We start from the raw sequence: 24,870 nt of genomic DNA, 5'->3' as shown, positions 1-24,870 counted from the left end.
GTTTTTTTAAATTTCCAGAAATCTTAGTTTGTATTAGTCAGCTTTTCTGTCTTTGGGACAAAATATCTGACACCCAGACATAAAGGAAAAGTTTAATTTGGCTCATGGTTCAGAGTTCATGGTTTGTTGGCTCTAAAGCAGAAATATGGTGTAAGGGTGTGTTGGAGCAAAGTTGTGCCCTAGAGAGAGATATACCTTCCAGAAGGCATTCCCCAGTACCAAAAAAAAAAAACAACAAAAACCAGAGGCACCCCCCCAGTGACTACCAACTGGCCCCACCTCCTAACAGCACATTCCATTGTGAACATCACTGGGTTAATCCACTGATGGGTACAGTGTCCCACGATACAGTCACTTCTCTTAGTCCAGTCAAGTTGACAGTTATCAAATTATTGTGACTGTTGCCTCTTTACTAGGTTAATCTTTCTTTTATGAAGAGCTTCTGCTCCTGGACACAATTCATGGGATTAGAGAGCTCACTTTTGGGAAGAAATCTTAGAACATTGTCTGGTCTAGCCTTTAGACATTCTGTGAGTGTTATTTAACCAGCTCCTCATTCAAGATTATGTAAATAATAAAAGTACATGAGGGATTTTAGTTTAGATCCGATAGGTAGGAAAATTGCCACAAAGTAACCTATAAGTCCTTCTTGGAGAAAGAATCGTTTTAGAAGACCTTACAGGAAGAACAAAGATGAAGAATCTCTCCCTCTTGAGTAGCTGATACAGTTCACAGTATCAAACAAAGTCCACACTCTTGGACTCCCACTCCCTCTTAAATTTGTGTTTTCATTTGGGTCTTTTACCAGTGTAAGCTTGTGTTAATTAATACTACATAAGTGAGTGCTTTGGTGTGAGTCTGGAATCTAAGGGTTTATGAATGTGCCATTCTTGCAACAGAATTGCAAGGTGCTCTGGCCACACCTTCCCCCTGTCATCACCAGTCTTGAGTCACAGTGGTCTTGCTTGAAATGTGTCCTTGGTTGAAGGAGAATGACATTTCCAAATAGAAATCTTTCACCCAAAGCCCTTTTTATGGGAAAATTAATGCCCAGAAAAATAAGAAGTCCATTATAAAAGAATGAGAAACGGATTAATGGAAATAAGTATTAGTAAAATTAGGTTAAAGTGGAAACATTAAGGGAGTCATCAGCAAATTAACAAATGGGTCAACTTTGTAATAGTCCACAGTTCTTTTCTGTGCACCCAGTGAAGCAGCTGTAGAGTTTCTTAAAAGCCTTAAAGGTGGTAGTGCATGTGTGTAATCCCAGCTTTCTGGGAGGTTGAGGCAGAAGGGTCACAGGTTTTAGTCTTGCTTTGCCAACTTAGTGACTCAGTGGGACCCTGTCTGTAAATTAAAAAGGGATTGGGATGTAGCTTAGCGTGAAAGCCTTAGGTTCAATCCTCAGTACCCCCCCCCCCCAAAAAGTTTTCTCAAATCCTCCAGCTTCTTACATTCTTTCCATTGCTATGATAGAAATAAGCACAGGATGACATGGATCTATAAACTGACTTGGTCTTGGGAGGGATAAATTTTCTGAAGCAACCTTGAAAGACTCAGAGAATGACTGGAAGAGTGAAAGAGGTATCTAAGTAGGCAGAGAGCACAGGATAGGAAGCTACATTCCAGGATTAAAAGGAACAAGGACTCTGAGGAGAGGAAGCTAGACAAATAGGATAGGGTTCACACTGTCTAGTTTTGAAGCTAGCAGAGTTTGATCTTTGTCTTTGATCGTGAAATCTTTGGGAAGCTATTAAAGTATTTCAATAAGAGGTGAGATAACCAATCAACATTCTAGGGACATCTCTTTATGGCTGAAGGGTGAACAGAAGATCAGATGGGAAGAGCACCAACCTTGGACTTTGAGAGTAACTCAGCAGGAATGAATGAGGAGTGTTGAAAGGAGGTAGTTAAATGTGCCAGAAGAGTGGTCCAGAGGCCCTTAGACATCTTCACATTAGCCTTCCCACCTCATCTTTTTCCAAGACAGCCAATCTTTAAGGGACATTCTGCAGATTTACATGTTAGAAAGTGACACCCCTTGAAAGAGTCAAGCCTATTTTAGAAATTACACCTTAGTGTGAATAATTTAAGTTTGATTATTAGGTACATTCCTTCTGAAAACCCTCCTTGGTATTATCTTTAGTTAAGAAAATCACTTATTAAACCAATTAACTCCCCAATTACTAGAGAAGAGCCAAGTGAAGGAGCTTTCCTAGAGATTCCTACCTTTGGCCTTGCCTTCTCTGCCATTGGGAGGAGGACGAGGAGGGGAGAGACACACCATCAAGGTTGGGAAGCTCCACGTGTTCCATGGCTCACCTAGGGTGGTTTCTCATTGTGCACTTAGAGACACAGGGCAGAAATCCTCACTCAGTTCCATTTCTCACACATTTAACCCATGACTTAAACTAGTCCTCCACCTTGAAGTTGGCAACCTTAGCCTCTGAGTTTTCTTTGAGATACTTGGTCTCTCTTTCCTTTTGTTCATCTTGATTTAAAGTAGGAATTAGGAATTACTTTTAGGATGACAGTGCAGCTGGTTTTGAGATATCACTTGTGGGAGCATGAGGTAGACCTACTCAGCTCTATACCCTGCTACAGGCAGCAGATAGCCAGCCCCAGGCAGTGCACACCAGCCCTGCCATTATTACCAAAGCCCAATTCCTAGGAGGAAGACGGTTGGTTAGTGAGAATCCATATCAGATGTTATCTACTTTGGTTATCTGAACAAACACATCACTGTGTCCCAGAAAGGAATATTCTGGGACATTCTCTTGGAGGTCTCTCAGATTCATCCTGCAGACGAGGATGGAACAGAAGGAGCTCCTCTCTTGGAGTGCCATTGAATGGAAGCTTGCTTATCTTCACGGTGCTCTTGCAAGCCCATGATGAGGGGACTGCTGCCTGGATGACAGCCTCCTGGGTAATTAATATCATATACTAGACTGACAGTTCTGTTGTAAATACACGCTGAGGCCTGCACAATTGTTTAATAATACATACTGGTATCTTTTTTAGTGCGTATTTAACCACTGGTAGGTCCCTGAGATCTTGCTATACTTCTGACTTTGGGAATGTAAGCTAAATTGAGACTCTCTGGATGGAAGGAAATTCATAACCTTAAATTCTTCATAGAGTTGATGTAGCCACATAAAGACCTTTAAAAGACAGTACAGTTGACTTGAGCTGGTAATGGTAAATATATCCAGACTTTATCCTCAGATTCTCTCTCCAACTTTTGTCCTTTGCCCCTGACTCCTTGTGCTCTTGACAACCTGTCACTGTTCTGCCATCTTTTTCCTTTCTGCTGATCTTGGAGTTAGGTGACCTGATTTCTGGCAGAAACCTTAAAAGACATGTGATCATATGCAAATTACTTAAACTTGCTGAGGCTCTGTTTCTTTATTTTTGAGAAGTGGGAATAATAATGCCAACCTTGTCTGGTTTACAAAGTGGTTACAAGTTAGATTAAGTGGAATGATGGATCTAAAAATCTTTTGAAAATGATATAATTAAATTTCCAGTTAGGCTGGAAATATTTCATTATCTAATCTGGGTTACATTAATTACAGCTGTATTAAATTGCTTTTGCACTTACAATGAGCATCTGATAACCTTTCTGTTATGCAGGGGAAAAATAATGAGTTAACATGTATTATATACTACAAATAAACTGAGACTTAGATTTAGTAACGTGTCCAAATTTATACTGTGCATAAGTAACAGAACCAAAATTGGATCCCAAAGTGTTAGCGCCACACTTTGTGTGGATGATAGCTGCTAGCATCTACCATGTAGAAGGTAAGGTTCATTTCAGCTTCTTGGAGATTTTTGTTCCTTTGTTTTCTTATATCTCAACTGGCAGTTGTTCTACAGGTCCCCCTCCCGCCCCCCCCACCTGTGGTTCATGTCGATAACATGTGAGTGTTAGTGTTATCTGGTGGGAATTTTATACTATTAATGTTTAAATATAGAAAATGCAGAAACTTCAGAGCCACACTGGTTTCTTGTTGTAGTACTTTTTGAAGTTCTTGTGAAAAAAGAATTGAAATGCTGTGTATATGTACCAATTCCCCATGATGAATGTAATCATTATGTACTACAAACATGTACTAATAACAATAAACAAAAAGCACCTACTGCAGTGCCATGAATTTTAAGGAGCTCAAATTACAAAAAAAAAGTTACGGTCTTGGAAAATTACTTTACCGTCTTCAAATTTAGTTTTTTTCACCATTAAAAATGAAGATAGTCGGGGATTTAGCTCAGTGGCACCGTGTCTGCCTCCCAATCGCAAGGCCCTGAGTTCGATTTCCAGTACCAAAAAAAAAAAATGAAGATAATAGTTCCTGCTTCGTGGAAAGATGGAATGACCTCATGCATGCTGTGTACTTAGGAAAGGCCTTGCTCATAATAGATCACTCAATAAGTACTTAGTGACTTCCTTTTCTTTGTCATTTTTCTTTTTGAAGTTCTAGTTGATGAGGAGCAACATTTTATATAAATTCAACATCATTTTGTACCTAAAGGTATAATAAAAATCATAGTTCAATAAAAGAGGAATAAACATTTATTAGGCATTTATTAGGCCATGCTCTGAAGTAAGTGTTTTGCCAGTCTTAGAGTACTTTTCACTAACTCTGATTAGGTATTATTTTTATCTATTTTGGGAATTGTATCATGCAGAAGCTAGGTTAAGTCAGCTGGGGAGTTGAGATTTGAATCCTGGCAGGCTGACTCTAAAAACCATTCTTGTGGTTACTGTACTTTGCAATTCCATAGGTGAAAGAAGAAAATACACTTGGTAATTTCGGAGACCAGAGTCATTATGGTGTTGAGGGAGAAAAATATGGATTTGAAAGTAAATCCAAGCCTCAAGAGAGGAGCACACTTTTTAAATCCAGCTCTTTCTCCAGAGTTCTATATTGCTTTTAGAGTTCTAATTACATCTTTGATTTTTTCCATCCTGAGAACACGTGGCTCTGACTTAGAACCAAGCCTTTGGTGCACTGTGGAGCAACTCACTTCTGCCCAACTCTGAACTTCATGAGGCCATTTGCCCACAACATTGAACTTACGAATTTTTTTTTTTTTTGAGTCAGGTTCTTGCTGTGTAGTTCAGACTGGCCTTGAACTCATTATGTAGCCCAGGCTGGTCTCAAACTCAGTCCTCCTGCCTCAGCCTCCTGAGTACTGGGATTACAGGCATGGGCCACCACACCTGGCTCTGGAAACTTGGGAATAAAAGGCATTCTGTGGAACCATTCAATGGCTTTTAAAAGATTGTCTCCTTCGAATACATGAAACCCTAGGTATATTGCCCAAACAACCTGCTGCTTTATTACACTGGCCATAGTAGAATTAACAAATAAATTGTGGCTGAAGCTGCATATTGGGGCAGTTGATCATTAGCCATTTTTGATCAAAGCCTGAGACTTTACATGTTTTCCTAATTTTCATGGGAATGGGTGAATAGTCCTGGTACTTCCTTTCTTTTTTTTGCAGTGCTAGGGGTGAAATCTGGGGCCTCATGTGTTCTAGGCAGGTGCTTTGCCACTGAGCTACACCACAGCCACTAGTCCTGGTAATTTCTATTCTACTTCTCTATTCCTTTGAAACCTAGGTAGAAGGAAGGAAGTTCACATAAATGACTTCTGAAATTCAATCTTTTGATGGCAGAAAAAATAAAATGGAAAGAGAATTCTAGATGTTGGGTCTTGCCTGTGGAGTTGGTACTCGCTCACGGGCTGTGTGGCTTCAAGCAAGTCATGTTACTACCCTATCTCAGTTTCCTTTACCAGTGAGTGACGTACTGGGATGCTATGATCCCAAAAGTTTAAAGCTTTCGTAGTTTACCTGCTAACCTTATAAGACCACATCTATTCAGCCTTCTGCAGCATGGCTAATAATAGATTATCTATGCATTTGTTACAGGATTTGTTGATGCCTTCTTGCCTGAAGAGTCTCCAGCTGCTCTGATGATGGCTTAGGAAGATTGCATGCTGCTCCTTCTCCATGCCATGCCAGGCCCACTTGGAGCTGCAGATCTCAGTCCTTCATGGAGACCAGGTCCCAGCAGGAATGTCAGTGTAGGAAATTGGCACCCAGATGGCTCCTCCACGTGAAGTCGTCTCGCGCTGTGGGCTGACTCGAGGACACCTGGTGTCCAGGCCTGCCCTCTGTCAGTCACCCGAGGCAGGGCGGCATGGTGCGCATTCAGAGGAGGAAGCTCTTGGCACCCTTCCTGTGCATGACAGCTACTGTCTTTCTGCTTGTCACACTCCAGGTACCAAGGAGTCAGGCTGTATAGTGGATTCATCCCTGGCCTTTGTTACCTCCTCAGTTCTTTTTCTTTTGGTACCAGGATCGAATTTGGGACCTTGTGCTTTTGAGGCAGGTGGCGGAACCACTGAGCTAAATCCCTGGCCCCCCAATTCTATTCTTATAAAATTTCCAAGTACTTTACTTTCTTGCTTAATCCTTTAGGATCAGGGGCTTTCTGCAGTATAAGGCAAGGAAAAGTTTTTTTTTTTTTTAAACAGGTGAAATTAAAGTTTATTGAGTGAATGTGTCAGAAACAAAACCATTGAGATAGGGGGTCAGTTTGTGACTCTTGTAGAGTGCTGGTTTTAGTGAAACAAATTACAGCTCACTTTATCTCACTGGGTCGTTGGATGGCTCCCTCAGAGTCTCTTATGGTTATGCTTCTGAAACATGACAGATCTGAAGAAGCAAGGACTATTCTGAGAATAGTATCTGGAAGATATTCTGTATCTTGTAATAAGTACAGAATACAAACAACCACATGAGTAAATTTCTTGACATATGCAATTAGATCAAGGACTTTATTAAGGTGAATGAACTGAAACATTTCTTTAGTCCTCCTACTTAGTTTCTATAGTAAGTTTTGAACTTTGTTTACTAATCTAAAATTAAAATAAAAATCGTGCAGTGATAAAGATATATGTATTAGATATATTCTTCCTCTATTCAAGTACCAGCTGTTCCTTTCACAATTGGAAGGACTTTTACAGATGATTTATGGATGTGGGTAGTCCAGGTGTGGAACTGATGTAAACTAAAGTGTTTTCTGGGCTTTTAACTCTGTGGCTCCCTTTATCTGATCAGGATGGAAGAGCTTAGTGCTTATAAAAACTCTTTAGTGGACACTGGTGCTATACTTCTCTGCAGGTTGGGAATCTGGTCAGAGGGGACATTTGACTGCTTCCTTGTCTGTCTTGGAGATGTCTAGGGTTCGCCATGCAGGAGGGGCTTGGGGTGTCTGCTTCTCTCCATGGGAAGTTTCGAGGGCGTTTTGATCTTCCTAGGCATTTGCTGTGGCACTTTGTCCGGTTCTGAGGAATGCCTGAGTCTAAGCTAAGAGCTCTCGCTTTGATGTCAGAATAAATTTCCATGTTTTTGACGTGCATGTCCATTCTACGTTTCTGGAGCATGAGGAGTAGTGCAAATCCTGGAGCTAAACCTTAGTCTGGTCCACTTTCAGTTTTGCCACCAATAGGTTTCCCACTCCCCACCAGCACATTGAATGTGTCAGTGTTCAGCATCTTGGTAATGTTATCATAAAAAATTCTTTAGGGGTGGGGTGGCGCCATGCCAGGGCTCTACAACTTCCAGTGTGCTTGTGGTCTCCACTCCCTGCAGATGCCCTGGCCCCAGCCCGGGCTGCCGAGTGCCCCAGTCAGGAGGCAAAGCGTCACGCTGGAACCCAGTCCAAGGACTGTGCATATGGAAGCCAGAGCCCAGAGAAGCTTCCCCAGCTTTCTGAGGATGATATCCAACTAAAATCGAGAGAGACAACGGTAGTGCCAGTCTCCTGGAGTCTGCTACCAGCTGTTTTCCCCAGATCACAAAAACATGGAAATTGAGGTGTCTGCTACAGAATATAGTAAAAGTGTTCCTGGAATAGCCTCCACCCCCCATTCCATGGACCACTCTTCCCCTTTCTATTCTCCACACAATGGCCTCCTCACCCATCACCACAAATCCCTGGATAACCATGTGGCCAGAGAGATTCGATATCTAGAGGAGGTGCTGGAGGGGAACTGCTGTGATTCTGCTGTTGGTGGAACTTACAACAGAACATCTTCCCCAGAGCCTGGTGCAGCGAGCCCAGAGGGGAACATAAGCCCACCCGTGCCCACACCCACCCAACCTGAGCCCGCTGACAGACTAGTGGGCGGGCAGGCTCCTCCTCACATGGAGCTCAGTGGAAGCCCCTCTGACACTATGGCAGAGGGGGAAAGGGCGAATGGCCCCTCCCCTGATCAGCTCTGAGATACGCTGGGGGACAGCCTGCAGGCACCCGTGAGTCCCAGCTCCTCCACCAGCTTCCGCTGTTCTTTCAGAGATGGGGAATTCACACCATGCTGAAGAAGGAAGCCAAATTTGAGCTTCGTGCCTTTCATGAGGACAAGAAGCCCACCAAGCTCTTAGAGGAGGATGAACATGAGAAGGAACAGTACTGTGTCTGGAAAGTGAGGCCTTCAGAAGAGATGCTGGAGCTGGAGAAGGAGAGGAGGGAGCTCATCTGGAGTCAGGCTGTGAAGAAGACGCCTGGCATTGCAGCAAAGTGGTGGAATCCTCATCAGGAGAAAACCATTGAGGAGCAGCTGGATGAGGAGCATCTCGAATCACACAAAAAGTACAAGGAGAGAAGGGTGCAGCAGGAGCAGCTGCTGTTACAGCAGCAACTTCAGCAGCAGCAGCAGCCCCCAGCACAGCTCTGCATAGCCCCAGATTCCTCTCATGAATGTCCCATCAGCATCAGTGGGACTGAAAATGCGAAGGAGGACATGGTCACAGAGCAGATTGACTTCTCAGCAGCACTCAAACAGTTCCAGCTGATGGAGAATTCCAGGTGGCCAAGGGCCAGAGTACACCTCGGCTGTTCTCTATCAAGCCTTTCTATAGGCCTCTGGGGTCCATCAACTCTGACAAGCCAACCACCATCCTGAGATCATCTTCCATGGTGGGACCTCTGGAAGACAGTGCGTCGGCAGCCAAGGGGCAGAAAGCACCCTGTGTGCCAGAGACTCAGTCAGATGGAGGAGGCCCAGGCACTGCCTCCCCTCAGGGAAAGGAAGGGCCTTACAGTGAGCCTTCCAAATGTGGGCCCTTATCGAAACTGGGCAGAGGATGGAGAGTTTACGAGTGCCTGCGCTATCTTCACTGTGGTCAAGGATGACGACCATGGGATTTTGGATCAGTTTTCAAGATCGGTCAATGTCTCTGACTCAAGAGGAGCTTGACTCAAGTTCCGATGAGTTGTCAGTGAGGTCCCAGGATACTGTTGTACTGGAGATCCTGTCCAACGATTTCAGCATGGACAACATCAGTGACAGTGGTGCCTTCAATGCCACAACCAATGCCCTCCAGGGAAACTCGCTGGCTGATTTCTCTTTGCTTCAGACTCCACAGACGGACAACCCCTCAGAGGGCCGAGAAGGGATCTCGAAGTCATTTAGTGATCATGGTTTCTATTCCCCTTCCTCTACCCTAGGAGATTCTCCATCTGTGGATGACTCCTTGGAATATCAGGCTGGTCTTCTGGTGCAAAATGCCATTCAACAAGCCATAGCCGAGCAGGCGATTAAGGCTCTGCCCCAAACCAGCAAGGGGGGAGCAGAATGGCAGGGACCGGAAGCAACTCTGAAGGAAACTGAAACCAGGGCTCCCAGCTCAGAGAAGCCTCAGAGCATGTTTGAGCCACCTCAGGTATCCTCTCCCGTTCAAGAGAAAAGGGATATATTACCAAAGAACCTACCTGTGGAGGACAGGATGCTCAGGGAAAGGGGCCCCTCCCAGCTGCCGCCAGCTGTGCAGCCCAGCAGCCCAATTTACATGGAGGAGACCAGGCCCGCAGGAGGCTATTTCAGCAAGTACTAGGAGGCAGCTGAGCTGAGAAGCACAGCCTCCCTCCTGGCCACTCAAGACTCTGACAGGATGGTTGGGCCCTTCAGGCTGAGGTCAGGGAAGCAACTGACTTTGTCCATGATTGAGGAGGAGATTCGAGCTGCCCAGGAGAGGGGAGAGGAGCTCAAGCGCAGAGACAAGTGCGGCAGAGCACCCCAAGCCCCAGGACCAAGAATGCCCTGTCGCTGCCCTCCAGAACCTCCTGCTACAAAACCGCCCCAGGGAAAATAGAGAAAATCAAACCTCCTCCATCCCCCACAACCGAAGGCCCCAGCTCTAAGCCTGACTTAGCCCTCAAGAGGCTGCTAGAACCCAGCAGCCCAAGAATCTGATGCAGACCCTCACGGAAGACTATGAGACACACAAATCTAAAAAGTGCAAGGAATGGGTGATAGTGGTGTCCTTGAGGCCACATGAGTAAACCAAAGAAAGAGCTCACTGGCCTTTCGCTTGGAGGGAGGGATCTACGCCAACCAGGAGGAAGAAGACAACAAATACTTTTCCTTCCGCCCAAGAAACTTCTTTGGTGCTAGGGATACCAAGAAACCAAGAAATTCTCCAATCAAAGGATTGTAATGGACTATTTATTAAAGTGCATACAAACTCAGCAATCCTAATGTAGACCAGAAGCTGCAATACACAATGCTGAAAAATAAAGTGAAAAGAATGTCCACCCATCAAAAAAAAAATTCTTTAAAAACACTTACCAATGAAAAAAGAATGCTTGTGCATTCAGAGCCATATTTGTTCTTAATGATTTATGGAGTAGGCACATACAATAATTTGCCACATGAGTAAGATAAAGAAAAGATAAATTAAAAAATAAATCATGTTATGGATCCTCTGTTGGTCCTCTCCTTGACTTACAGATGACCATCTTCTCCCCGTGTCATACTGTCTGCTGTCTGTACTTGTCTGTGTCCAAATTTCCCTTTTTTATGAGGACCATAGTTATATTGGATTGGGGCTCTAATGGTCTCACTTATTAACCTATTTCAAGATCCAGCCTTCAAATACAGCCATATACTAAGGTTCTGGGAGTTAGGGCCTCAACATATGAATTTTTGGGATATACGATTCAGCCCCCAATAGTTCTATAACATTAATTACTTAGTTAATGATAATCTAAACATGAAAATGTAATGTTTACCCAAAGTTAAGCTCAAAGATTGTTCTCTGGAGGAAATCATCTTAGGCTGTTTTTCAACCACTTTTAACTATATTTTGTGTATAGTATCTATAAACTCTTTGGGTATATAATATATGTATTTTATCTTTATTTTTGAATTTTACTTTTTAGTTGCAAATGTTTCATGAAGTTTGGAGTTTTTCAGGGCAAATTTTAGGCATAGCATTTCACCTGGACACATGTTAATATGATTTTCTGACACATAGAAACATTTACATTTTCATGTAACCACATTATTAATCTCTTATCCAACAAAATTAGCAATAATTACTCAATAACCTCTATATCCTAGGCATATTAAAATTTTCCCAGTTGTCTTAAAAAAGCTTTTTCATAATATATTGGTTCGAATATGGAATAAGCAAATCTCACACATTGCATTTGGTTAGTGTATCTCAAGTTATGGTTTTTGCTTCGTTTTTTTCTTTTGGAAATTTCTTTTGTCCTACCTTTTATTTGATGTCATGGATTGCTTGAAGAAACGGGCTTATTTGATCTTTTGAATTGTCTAAACTGTGGATTTGGCTGATTTTATCCTCATGGTTTCAATATTTTCCTCTGTCTACCCCCATACTTACAACCTGGTAGTGATATCTGTGGATAAATATATTTTTAAAAGCTGTTTGGCAGAAAAAATCCTTATTTGTAAGTGAACTTATACTTCACATAGGAGACATTGATCAGAAGTGTAGAACAAATGTTATCTTTGAAGTTATATCCCATGGCTTTTTACAAATCTTTTTTTTTTTTTTAAGTTGCTAGCAGTATATTTGTAGGGGAAGGTCAAATGAAGATAGTTTGGGGCCATAAGCCAACTCTGTTCTATCAAGCTCCTGGGGAACAACCACCTTATTATATTATAAAAATGCTGAGAAAGCTACTGGCCAGAGTTAGACTACTTTTCAGGAGTATTTTGCTGTTTTAATGCAGACTCTGGTGTCAGAGGTGATCCATGATTTTTTAAAAGCAAATACAGTTTCTTACTCCTTTAGGAATACTGCTAATTGTCTTTCACTCAGTGGTTCTTATTATTTTCTTAGGCCTTGGGTAGTTTTGAGAATCTAATAAAAATTACAGCTCTCCCCAGGGAGGTACAGACCCCATTGCTGCTGGAGTCATACATGGAAAAGGCACTGCCCTAGGTTGCTATGAGCAGGGCTTCACAGGGAGCTCTCTCTTTAGCTGATTATGAAGTTAAAAGTCATTCTTGGAGTCCTTAGCAGTGATGGCGAGAGTGCCAAATTGCAACCCCAAACTCAGTTATTTAGTGCAAAGTGCCAACACTGCGTTTAAACCTGAATAGTGAGGTTTTTAATTTAGAAGAAACAATTCATACATTAACATCTTTCGTCTTAAAAGAAAAATACAGTAACCTGCATGCTACAGGTTCAGCCGCCATGGCCGTAGGGGATTGGTTCTCCGTTTACCAAAATGTGCAGATTCACAAGTCTGTTATGTAAAATGGCACAGTATTTGCATACAAACTATGCACATTCTCCTGTATACTTTAAAGCATATCTAGATTGGTCACAGTATCCAATACAATGTCAATGTGATGTAAATAGTTGTTACATTGTATCATTTAGGGAATTATGATAGGGAAAAATATCTGTACATGTCCAGTATAGATGTGATTTTTTTCTTTGAATAGTTTTGATCCATGGTTGGTGGACTCTGTAGATAAAGTATCTGTGGATATAGAGGGGCTGACTACATAAAAATGCGAATGTGCTTCCTTTAACTACTTTCTGTGTTTCAGTCTGTTTGCCAAGCTTTCAGTTATACATAAGATAGATCAATCTTTTGCTAACATTTTAGTAATGCCATATCAATGTAAAGTTTTAAAATTTAGTGAAAAGGCAGCACTTTTGGAGGACAGCTGCCCCCTAGTTTGTATCCCATTCTCTTTGCCCTTCCCATTTCTGTTTCCGATGGCCCAGTAAGCAGATGTAGACTATCCTGAATAGCTGAAAACTGCAGTCTTTTGTGTAAAGGAGTGGAAGGCCAGTTCTCAATGGACCTCTGTGTCAATAACACAGTCTCTAGGGAGTTTTGATGTTAGATAGTACTTCATCGTGTCAGTGCTGTAGTGGGTATAGTTAGAAATATAACACTTGACTTCTTTGTAATAAAAGAAATCAGTTGGTAACTTGGAACTCATTTTCCCTAGTGTGTAATCTCTAGTAGTAGACAGGTTATAACCCTAGAATAAACTTCAACGGACAAAACCTTTGCTGGATTATCTGTTTATGAAATGAGGGGGATGGGTCCATTGTAAGTGTCTAATAGAATTATTAAGGGCTATATTTTGGAGGCTGTGTCCATGCCATACTCCATGGACCTGTGAATATGTCACTTACATGGCAGAAGGGATTTTGCAGATGGGACTAATGTCACATATCGTGAGGTGGAGCATGGCTTTGTGAATGTGTCCCTTAGAGTTCATGTTTTGGACATACAGTGCAACAGTATAGAAAGCTGAGACCTTTATGAGGTGATTAGGCCATAGGAGCTTTTCCCTCATGAATAGAGGAAGGCTATGAAGGCAGGAGTGAGTGAGTTAGGAGGGTTCCTGATAAAAGGATGAGTTTAGGCTCCTTTACTTCTCTTGGACCCCTCAACCTTGTACTTCCCAGCCTCCAGAACTGTAAAAAATAAATCTCTGTAAATTATTTGGCCTCAGAAAGGGGAGGGAGAGGCCAAGAGGGGAAATGAAAAAAATAAGATGTATTATGTATAGGTACCATCTCCCCATGATGAATATAATCATATACTGCAAACGTACTAATAAAAATATAAAAAAAGTAATTCTTGGTCTCAGGTATTCTCTTATGGAGATTATTCTTAGCAATTCACGTAGGCCCATTGTAATCACATGAATCACTGAGAGTAGAAAGCCTTCCCTGGCCATCGTCAGAGAGGGGTCAGAAGAGTCAGAGAGGGGTCAGAAGAGTCGGAGAGGGGCACTGTTGCTTGCTTTCAAGGTGGAGGAAGTGGCCATGGGCCAACCATTACAGGTGGCCTCTAAAAGACGGAAAAGTCAAGAAAATGGATTCTTCCCTGAAATCTCCAGAAAGGAATGTAGCCCTCTTAACCCTTTGATTTTAACTCAGTGAATTCCGTTTCCAACTCCTTATCCACCTGAACTGTGTAATAATAAATGTTAGTCGTTTCAAATTAGGAAGTTTGTGGTAATTTGTTAGAGCAGCAACAGAAAATGGATAGGACACTCAGTCACCAAGGGGACTGGGAGGTGTGCCAAAGGAAATCTGATAGTAACTATCTTCACTTTCAGGTTGTGGTTGAGCTGGGGAAATTTGAAAGGAAGACGTTTAAAAACTCCCACTTGCAAGATGGACAGGAAAAGGTGGAAGAGGAGTCCAAACAGCTCAATGTATTCTTTAAGAAAGAAGCACTGACCTTGAATAGGAAGAAAAAGTTGGAAGTTGATGGCCACCCCATCATGCTGTGGTGGTCCCCACTAACTGGGGAAACTGGACGGCTGGGCCAGTGTGGAGCGGATACTTGTTTCTTCACAATCAACCGGACCTACCTACATCACCCCATGATGAAAGCATTCCTCTTCTATGGTAAGTAGGCATTTGTCTTTCTCCTTTTGCTCTCAGATTACTCCAAAACTCTGATACTACTTGTCTCCTGAGAAGGAGATGTTGGAATTCCCCTAGGAGACACTTTGGCACACTTGATTTCCTGTGTTTGCTTTGTGGAAGGTCTGAGCATTTAGCAGATACAAAAACTAAACAAACCTGACACATGCCTGTAATCCCAGCACTCAGGAGGCTGAGGCAGGAGGATTGCCATGAGTTTGAGGCCAGCCTGTTCTATATATGAGTTCAAGGCCAACCTGAACTATAGTGAGACCCAGTCTCAAAAAGACCAAGCTAGTGAAAGCAAAGCAAAAAATCCCCAAGCAACCAACTAAACAATCCTCCCCAACATAGAGTGTGGCCAGGCCATTTAGGTACATATTTATGGAAGAGAAGAGACATTTTTTTTCTCACGTCCTCACAGTTAGGTGTTGTGCTTACTGAATTTGATTTGCTGGGGATTGCTCATACTGCTGACATCTATTCAAAATGTCACTTGTAATGAAAGCCAGGAGTTGTTTCTTTTTTCCCTCCAGGGGAAAAAAGCTTTAATTGGATAGTAACAGGGAAGAAATGGAAGGTTTCCAGCTTAGGTAGCTGGATTGGTGTTGGGAGCAATGCTACATAATTCTAGGGAAAAATCATTTGAGTAGGCCTAGTTCTGCAGCCTACAGGCCAGCTATGACATTCCAGACATAATTGCATTTTGGCCTCAGGTCACAACTGAGACCTCAGTGATCCCCAGATGCTGAATCTCCAGGACAAGACCACACTTTATGGAGACGGAGATGCCAGGGAGGAACCAAATCTTCATCTGCATAGTTCCTCATTGGTCTTAGATTTCCACTGCCCCCCAGTCTTTTGTTACACCTTGTTTATCCCAGTGTGAAGTACTGAACTCTGTATTTCACTTGTTACATTTGTTTCCCCAAGTACTGAATAAAAGGTGCTGCAAGCTAGGGGGTCTTTGTCTTTGCTGCCCAGAGCATCACTGATCAGACCCAAAGCTCAGCTTCTTCTCAGTCTCATTTTTCTACCTTTCCTGTAATTTGCCGTGTGCTGCCATGGCTCGCAGGAGACTAGGACTTACTTCAGAGTAACGTCCCCTTACTTCTGGTAATGTCCCCTTCCCCTGTTCCCTACAGAGGGGGCAGGCTGATACTGGGGATTCAGACTGGCCCACTGCAAGAGTGGCCAGCTTTCAAAGATTGGCTGGTAGGCTGGGGTCCTGTTGATTATAATGTCAGTCCCAGTATCATAGCTCTGCAATCCTTTGGCTGAGGGGTGGTCTCATTTTCAAGCGATCACAAGTTCAGGAAAATGGGTGGAGACTTCCCAGGCATAATTGAATGTGCCTGGAAATCCCCCATCTTGGTGTTCTCAATCTTGACTGGAACTCAGGACAAATCAACATTATTTTGCCAACTTTTAGACAGAATCTCCCTAAATAATTAACATATCTATATGCAGATCTGAGAAGAGATTTGACTCAAGATTTACAGTAACAAAGGATAGAAAATGAAAGGCAAACTGATTTTGCTTTTAGTTGGCTGTTGAGTAGGCCCAAGTAAAGAGTCATGGTTCATAGCAAAAACGGAAAAACAAGGAGATTTTGATTGCTATGGCAGTTGTTTAATTGGACGGAAGCCAATTAGAATGTACACAGAAAAAAAACCATACACAGTTGTTCTAATATATGTTGTGGATGTTATTATCAAAAATCTGTAGTAGAAGAATATCTGTTGTTGCTAGAGGGAAAAACCAGTTGGGCACATGTACTCCCTTGGGTCCCCACACACTCAAATACACATTGTTTGTGCACAGTGTGCTGTTTTGCTCCCCTTTCCCTTCTCTGAGAAAGTATAGACTGTTCTGTTTTTCATCAGTTTGGAAATTTAGTAGTGATGGCTTTGGTTTAATTCTACTTCTTTTTATCCTGGGGGGAACTTAGTATGTGTGGTTACTAGGAAGCCTACAAAGCAGTATTTAGCTTGGTGATTTTCCTGGACTCCAGGTCTCCAAATGTTCCTGCATTTAATTTCATTATCATACTAAGAGTCAGTGTTTCTCTCAGAGATTAACTCATCTTCAACCGAATTCCTAGGACACTGACGTGCCAACAGGATACCTCAGGTCCAGAGTAAGTCTAAGACGATCAGTGACTCTTGTGAGAGCTGAGTGTATGCCGTTCGTATCGATATGACATTCCAGACTCTGCAACTGGCCTAATACCTCTGATTCTACCAGCTAAACCTGAAGTTTAAAAATCAAGCTGGAATAGTTAAGGAGATTGGTTGGGTACAGCATAGTTCTGAATAAAGATGGAAGGATAGGGCCGGGGGTTTAGCTCAGTGGTTCAGCCACCTGCCTCACAAGCGCAAGGACCTGAGTTCAATCCCCGGTACAAAAAAACAAAAACAAAAACAAAAAACGATGGAAGGAAATACTAGGCCCAGAGCATGGAGGACCTTGAATGTTGACTTGTGACTTTGCCTCCAATTAGAGGATAGTGTTATTAAAAAATAACACTATTGAAAGTTATTGAAAGTTGAATCACCTTTTAAAAGTTAACTCAGATGTAACACCTATGAAACAATTGTTCCTGATCTCCCTCCATCAGCTGAAACCTCTCTCATCTAAATATTATAGTTATATATGTTTGTTTGTTTGTTTGTTTTTGGTACCAGGGATCGAACTTGGGACCTTGCACTTGCGAGGCAGAAGGCGGAACCACTGAGCTAAATCCCCTGCCCTATAGGTATATATGTTATTTGAGCATCCACTGTATGCCAAGCACAATGCCAGTCATGAATAGAACAGATAAGTAAGGTAACTGTGGCATTTAATTTTGTACTGTATGGCCATACAGTACTTTTTTGCTAGTATATTATATAAGGTGTCATCAGTTCATCTTTGCATCTTCCCTCATTCCAGTATATCTAACAGAGGGCTTTGTACATGGGAGATGTACAGAAATATTCAGAGTCTTAGAGCTGCAGAGCAACTGAGAGTCTAGCCCTTTCTTGTAAAGGTGAAAAGATTGAGGTTAGGAAAGTGAGGCATGTGCTGGGATTGCCAGCAGCCAGCAGTGGAGTTGGGCAGAGAACCAAGATACTTTTTTTGTCTGAGGGTTCCACATTCTTATTAAGTAGGTCACTTACACTGCAAGTGGAACTCTGGTGCAAGCCGAATTGAAAAAAGATAGGAAAAATGATTGAGGTATCAAAAGCTGACCTAATTACAGGGAAATGAAACTCAAAGCATTATGTGACCTCAGAAGCTTTGTTTGTTACCTTTGTAGCCTTCTTTCTCTGTTCTTCCTAGAAATGATTCATTCACTTAATATAAACACAATTTCTGGAGCTAATAAATATTTTAACCAATGAAATATAGTGGATACTGTGACTATATTGAGCCTTTTGAGAAATGTAAATGATTTAGCTATATTGACAGTTCTCAGAAAGAAAAATTAAGCAATCACAAAAGAAAAACTATTTTTTAGCCAAGCTTTATGGAGTTACTGCAGTTACTCTCAGAAGCTGTCCCTATAGTGATTTCCAAACATAACTCTGTGTTTTAAAATAGTTGCCTTGAAAGCTGTCCTTTGTGAAGGATGAGTGGAATACCTTCATGATAGTGAGGGAATTAGAGTAGGGAACTACTTATGTTTTCAGGTAGTTTCTAAACAGAATTTGTTGTAGACAAGGTGCATGGAGGGAAGGAGAAGTGAGTTAGAGCTGTGTCTCACTGCCTCAGGATACGGCTCTTAGCTCACCTCGATGGTGCCTGAAGATTATGGATTGGAAGAATGTGGAATTGTTTTTCTTCCCAACAGGACTCTAGTTGAGCTTGAGTTTGACCCCTGAGGTGTTGGTGGAAATCATAATGTCCCCCTGAACCTGGCGGACAGGCTCTTTCCTTTCCCATCCACTGTTTTCTGGGCACATTCTTGAAAGTGATCTCATTTCTTTCTCATTTGTTTTCAAAACAGCTTTGTAGGTAGGAATTAATGAAGAGGAAACTATAACACAAAGTTTCAGCTTTGTAGCTCTCTGTTTTCTAAATAACATGTTTATGTTTGTAATTTTTTAATTTTTTAGACCCTGTCTATCAACTTCTGAAAAAGGAAGACGAGGGCTATGGTTAGGTTACTATTAAGTGCTTACATGATTATAACTGACATATTTGCAGTTCACAGCTCAACTGTGTGGGGAGCTGATTATAGCAATATTTTGGGGGCTTTTCTTCTGGGCTGGTTGGACTTCTCAGTGATGATTCTTTCAGTTTTTAACCTGGAGAGTAACCTGGGGATGCCAGCCTTCTAGGAGCCAAGTAGGGGAAGAGAAGTGAGCTTTTCAGTCTCTAGTCTGTAAACCATCACTTAATTCTTCTTTTTCCATTATGATACCCCTGATCTCACCTTGGCCCTGTATCTGTAGCCCAAAGACCTTTATTTTACTTCCTAAGTGTAAAAGCCTTTAGGACTCTGTCAAGGTAAGAACAGGGCCATTGCTTATCTACATGAAATAAAAGGATATGAATTTTTTATTTTCTCTTAAAATGACTTTTAGACAAGCCTCTGTATTTAGTTCTATTGTCACTTTTGTTTTTGGATGCATTTAAAGCCATCAAGTTCTTGAGCAATTTGGTGGGTTGTGGAGTAGGCTGAGTTGTTTTTTGGCCTTTGCTGTTGGTTTTAGATTAATGTTTCTTGAGTATGTGAAGGTAGTGTCATCATTGTGCTCTCTGTAAGGGGTCATATTTAGTTATCTTTCTTTGTCTCTTTGGGTTTATACCCTTTAAACACACACACACACACACACACACACATAATACAATAAAACACTATTCTCGCGAACAGTCATTGTACCATCTTTAACTCTAAACTTATGTTTATTCATGATTCGTCTGACACAGAAAAGAGCCACGAAAAAAATGAGTTGATTCCTCAAGTCTTGGGAAAGGAAGAAGAAAATACACTTGGTTACCTACAGGGCTGGATCCACAGCATGGAGGCCACATGCCTGGCGCTGAGCTACAGGAAGTCAGCATGGACACTGGTGACTGTGATGTTGCAGCCTACATTGTATCAGTTGGATGTGATTCATTGTCACTTTAGTGAGGTGAGATATGGTAGCCAAGGTGATAGCATGAGGAAAAGGCTGCCATGAGGACACAGACATAATCTTTACAAAAATTTATTTTTTATTAGTATATGTTGCAGTACATATTTAGATTCTCATAGGGAGTAGGTACATGGACTTAACATATCTTAATTCTTTTTATTCCCTTCCCTCTCCCCTCCATCTCCATTCTATCTTCTTTCCCTATTGTTAATCCTTTATTTTGTTTTTTTAAAAATTAAATTCTTTTATTGTTACACTGTAGGTATACAACACAATTACACTTCTCACTGGGAATTGTACCTTTACATAATGCATCTTGGTTCTTATTTTTTCCCCATTCCTAGCCCTCCCTTCACCCCCTCCACCCTTCCCTATTTACAAAGACTTTATTTCCATTTTTTCCATTTCTCATCATTTTTCCTTTCCCTTCTTTCCTTTCCCCTGCCCCCCCACTACCCCTACTCCTTTTCTTCCTATTTTGCGTTATTGATTATTCATTCTAATCATTGGTACATTTTAGGTATACAATATAATGATATTCATCATTGGAAATTTGCAACTTTACATAGTCTCTCTTAGTTCCTACCTTTCACCCTTGCCCAGCCCTCCTTTCAACCCCTCCATTCCTCCCCATTTACAAAGACTTTGTTCCTATTTTTCCATTTTCTCATATTAATCCCATTCCCTTCTATCCTTTCCCCTAGCCCTCCCACTTCCTTCCCCTTTGCCCCTTTTCTTCCTATTTCACATTACCTATTATACATTTAGTCCTTATTTACACTTTCAGTTTCTCACACCAGAGAAACTATTCGGAATTTATTCATGTGTGTCCTATTTATTTCACTTAAGAGTATCGCCTCAATGTGCATCCACTTAGCTATAAATGTCTCTAATTTCTCATTTTTTATGGCCGAGTAGTACTCCATTTTATTAAAAAAACACATTTTCTTTATCCAGTCTCCAGTTGATGGGCATTTGGGCTATTTCCAAGTTTTAGCTATTACAAACTGTGCTGCTATGAACATAGGCACACATATATCACTGTGGTATGATTCTTTTAATTCTTTGGGGAAGATCCCCAGCAGTGGAATAGCGGGGTCAAATGGGACTTCCAGTCCTAGTTCTTTGAGGTATCTCCATACTGATTTCCACAGTGGTTGCACCAGTCTACACTCCCACCAGCAGTGGAGCAGGGTTCCTCTTTCCCCACAGCCCCGCCAGCATTTGTTACTGGTTGATTTCATGATAGCAGCCATTCTTTCTGGAGTGAAGTGGAATCTCAGCATTGTTTTCATTTGCATCTCTCGAATGACCAGTGATGTTGAACATTTCTTCATGTATTTATTTGCTATTTCTACTTCTTTGTCTGAGAAATGTCTGTTCATTTCAGATGCCCATTTTTGGATTGGGTCTTTAAATTTGGGAGGTCTGATCTTTTTAAGTTCTTTATAGATTCGAGATAGTAGACCTTTGTCTGAGGAAGAGTAGGTGACAATTTTTTCCTACATTGTGGGTTGTCTCTTCACACTGCTGGTGGTTTCTCTTGCTGTGCAGAAGCCTTTTAATAAGAAGAGATCCCACTTGTTGATTTTTTGTGCTAGTTCACAGGCAACTGAGGTTTTGTTGCTAAAATCTTTTCCTACACTGATGTCTTCAAGGGTTCTACCTAAACTCTGTTCCAACTGGTTCAGAGTTTCTATTTTCATATTTATATCTTTAATCCATTTTGATTTTAGTTTAGTGCATGGTGAGAGATATAGGTCTAGTTTTAATCTTTGGCAAGTTGAAGGCCAGTTTTTCCAGCACCATTTATTAAAGAGGCTATCTTTCCTCCAGTGAGGGTGTTTGGCTCCTTTGTCGAAGATGAGATGGCTGAGTGTGTCTGGCGTTGTTTCTGCATCTTCTAATCTGTTCCACTGGTCCTCAAGTCTGTTTCTTTGCCAGTACCATGCTGTTTTTATCACAGTAGCTTTGTAGTATAGTTGCAGGTTGGGGATTGTGATACCCCCTGTCATGTCTCTGTTACCTAGAATTGCTTTTGCTATTCTGGGTCTCTTCTTGTTCCAAATGAAGTTTTGGATTGTTTTCTCAAGGTCCATGAAGTATGCTGCTGGGATCTCAATTGAAATTGCATTAAATCTATATAGCAGTTTTGGAAGTATGGCCATTTTCACTATATTAACTCTTCCTACCCTGGAGCAGGGGATGTCTGTCCATTTTCTGATATCATCTTCAATCTCTCTTTTCAGAGTGCCATAGTTTTCAGAGAAGAGGTCTTTGATTTCTTTTGTTAGGTTGATTCCTAGGTATTTCAGTTTTTCAGATGCTATTGTGAAAAGAATTATTTGCCCTATTTCTCTCAGAGAGTGTGTCATTTGGATAGAGGAAAGCTATTGATTTTTGTGTGTTGACCTTGTAACCAGCTACTTGACTGAATTTGGTTATTAAGTCTAGAAGACTTTTGGTGGAGTTCTTCTGCTCTTCTATATAGAGTATCATGTCATGTGCAAATAATGACAATTTGACTTCTTCATTACCTATCTTTATTCCTTTTATTTCTTTCCCTTGTCTAATTGCCGTGGCTAATGTTTCCAGAACTATATTGGACAAGAGTGGTGATAGTGGACATCCTTGTCTTGTTCCTGATTTTCGTGTGAAGGATTTCAGTTTTTGACCATTTACTATGATATTGGCTGTTGGTTTTTCATAGATGGCTTCTATCAGTTTTAGGTAGAGACCATCAATTCCAATTTTTTGTAGGGTTTTTATCATAAATGCATGTTGGATTTTGTCAAATGCTTTTTCTGCATCTATGGAAATAATTATATGGTTTTTGTCCTTGGCTCTATTGATATAATGTATTCCATTGATTGATTTGTATATATTGAACCATCCCTGCATCCCTGGGATGAGTCCCTCTTGATCAGGGTGTATGATCTTCTTAATGATCTTCTGCATTCTGTTTGCCAGTATCTTATTAAGGATTTTTGCATCTATGTTCATTAGTGAGATTGGACTATAGTTTGATTTTTCAGTTGAGTCTTTTTCAGCTTTGGGGATCAAGGTGATGCTTGCTTCCAGGAATGAATTTGGGAGTATTGCTCCCCTTTCAATTTCATTGAAGAGTTTAAACAGTAGTGGCAGCAGTTCCTCTCTAAATGTCTTGTAGAATTGAGCAGTGAAGCCGTCAGGGCCCAGGTTTTTCTTAGTTGATAAGTTTTTAATTATATTTTCAATTTCATTGGTTGATATTGAGTTGTTCAGAATTTTTAGGTCTTCTTCATTCAACTTTGGTAATTCATATATATCTAGGAATCTGTCCATTTCTTCTGTGTTGTCCATCTCATTGGCGTATAGGTTCTGGAAGTAGGTATTGATGATGCTCTGGATTTCTGCTGGGTCTGTTGTAATTTCACCCTTTTCATGCCTAGTTGCATGCATTTGGGCCTTTTCTTTCCTTTTTCTGACAAGGTTGGCTAAAGGTTTGTCAATTTTGTTGATTCTTTCGAAGAACCAACTCTTGGCTTCATTGATTTTTTTGTATCATTCTCTTAGTCTCCATTGCATTGATTTCTCCTCCAATCTTTATAATTTCCTTCCTTGTATGAGCTCTGGGGTTGTCCTGTTCTTCTTTTTCTAGAAGCTTGAGGTTCAGCATCAGGTTGTTTAATTGGGCTCCTTCTGTTTTCCTAATATGCGTATTCACTGCTATGAATTTCCCTCATAAGACTGCTTTCATTGTGTCCCATAGATTCCGATATGTTGTACTGTCATTGTCATTTAACTGAAGGAACTGTCTGATTTCTTGTTTAATTTCCTCTGTGACCCGTTGGTCATTCAGAGGTGTGTTGTTCAATTTCCACGTGTTTATGAAATTTTTTTGTTTCTTTTGCTGTAGATCTCCCATGTCATCGCACTATGGTCTGATAATATACAGGGGATAACTTCAATTCCTTTGCACTTACTTAAACATGTTCTATGTGTGAGTATGTGGTCTATTTTGGAGAATGACCCATGTGCAGCTGAGAAGAGTGTGTATTCTGATTTTGTGGGGTGGAAGACTCTGGAAACATCTGTTAAGTTCATTTGTTCAAGAGTTCGATTGAGTTCTATTATTTCATTACTTATTTTTAGTCTAGTTGATCTATCTATTTGTGACAGTGGGGTGTTGAGATCCCCCACTACAATTGTATTAGTGCATATATGACTTTTCATGTCCGTTAGTATTTGTTTTATATAGTTGGGCGGACTAGTGTTTGGTGCATAGATATTTATGATTATCATCTCTTCCTGTTGGATTGTTCCCTTTACAAGGATGTAGTGTCCTCCTTTTCTCTCTTAATCAGTGTTGGTTTGAAATCTATTTGATCTGCCAAGAGGATAGCTACTCCTGCGTTTTTACGGGTTCCTGTCACATGGAGTATTGTTTTCCACCCTTTACCTTTCAGTCTATAAGTTTCCTTTTGAATTAAGTGCGTTTCTTGTATGCAGCATATTGTTGGATTTTGCTTCTTGACCCATTCTGCCAGTCTATTTCTTTAGATTGGTGAATTGAGACCATTTACATTGATGGTTGTAACTGAAACGTATTGACTTGTCATTGCCGTGACTTTTTCTTTTTGTTGGGTTCTCCCCCTTTACATTTAATTTCTTTTCATGCCAGATGGGTTCATTCTGCTTTGCTTCCTGGGGTTGTGATCCTCAATGTCTGTTCCTAGGATATTGTGTAAAATTCTTTGGAGTGCTGGTTTAGTACTCATGAAGTTCCTAAGGTGCTCTTTGTCATGAAAGTATCTTATCTCTCCATCCATTCTGAAAGATAGTTTTGCAGGGTACATCAATCTGTGTTGGAGGGTGTTTTCTTTTAGGGCTTGGAATACGTCACTCCAAGCTGTTCTTACCTTGATGGTTTGTGTTGAGAAGTCTGTTGTGATTCTGATGGGCTTTCCTTTGTATGTGATTTGTTTCTTTTCTCTGACTGCTTGTAGAACTTTGTTCTTCTGTTGAGTTT

At 41.1% G+C, this 24,870-nt stretch overlaps 1 protein-coding gene and 1 pseudogene across 24 annotated transcripts in view; both read left to right on the top strand.

Moving 5' to 3' along the window:
- Pofut3 (protein O-fucosyltransferase 3) overlaps positions 1–24,870 on the top strand; it is a 431,777-nt gene that overhangs the window by 22,418 nt on the left and 384,489 nt on the right. For 16 of the 24 annotated variants that reach the window (XM_021236835.2, XM_087217275.1, XM_021236834.2 and 13 more), the window contains one exon: positions 14,421–14,715. In XM_021236835.2, the coding sequence (XP_021092494.1) occupies positions 14,589–14,715 (127 nt within the window). In that variant the 5' untranslated portion in view covers positions 14,421–14,588. Of the gene's footprint in view, positions 1–5,937; positions 6,290–14,420; positions 14,716–24,870 lie in introns of all 24 variants that reach the window. The other 8 variants (XM_021236833.2, XM_087217269.1, XM_087217270.1 and 5 more) reach the window with 2 other exon arrangements.
- On the top strand, positions 6,297–13,933 carry LOC101720921 (A-kinase anchor protein 2 pseudogene; annotated as a pseudogene).

Source organism: Heterocephalus glaber, unplaced genomic scaffold (genome assembly GCF_053883595.1).
Source record: "Heterocephalus glaber isolate CG9 unplaced genomic scaffold, H.glaber_assembly_v1.0 deba00001461, whole genome shotgun sequence".
In the NCBI taxonomy this organism is placed as follows: Eukaryota; Metazoa; Chordata; class Mammalia; order Rodentia; family Bathyergidae; genus Heterocephalus; species Heterocephalus glaber.
This window is presented reverse-complemented; position numbering and strand designations above follow the sequence as displayed.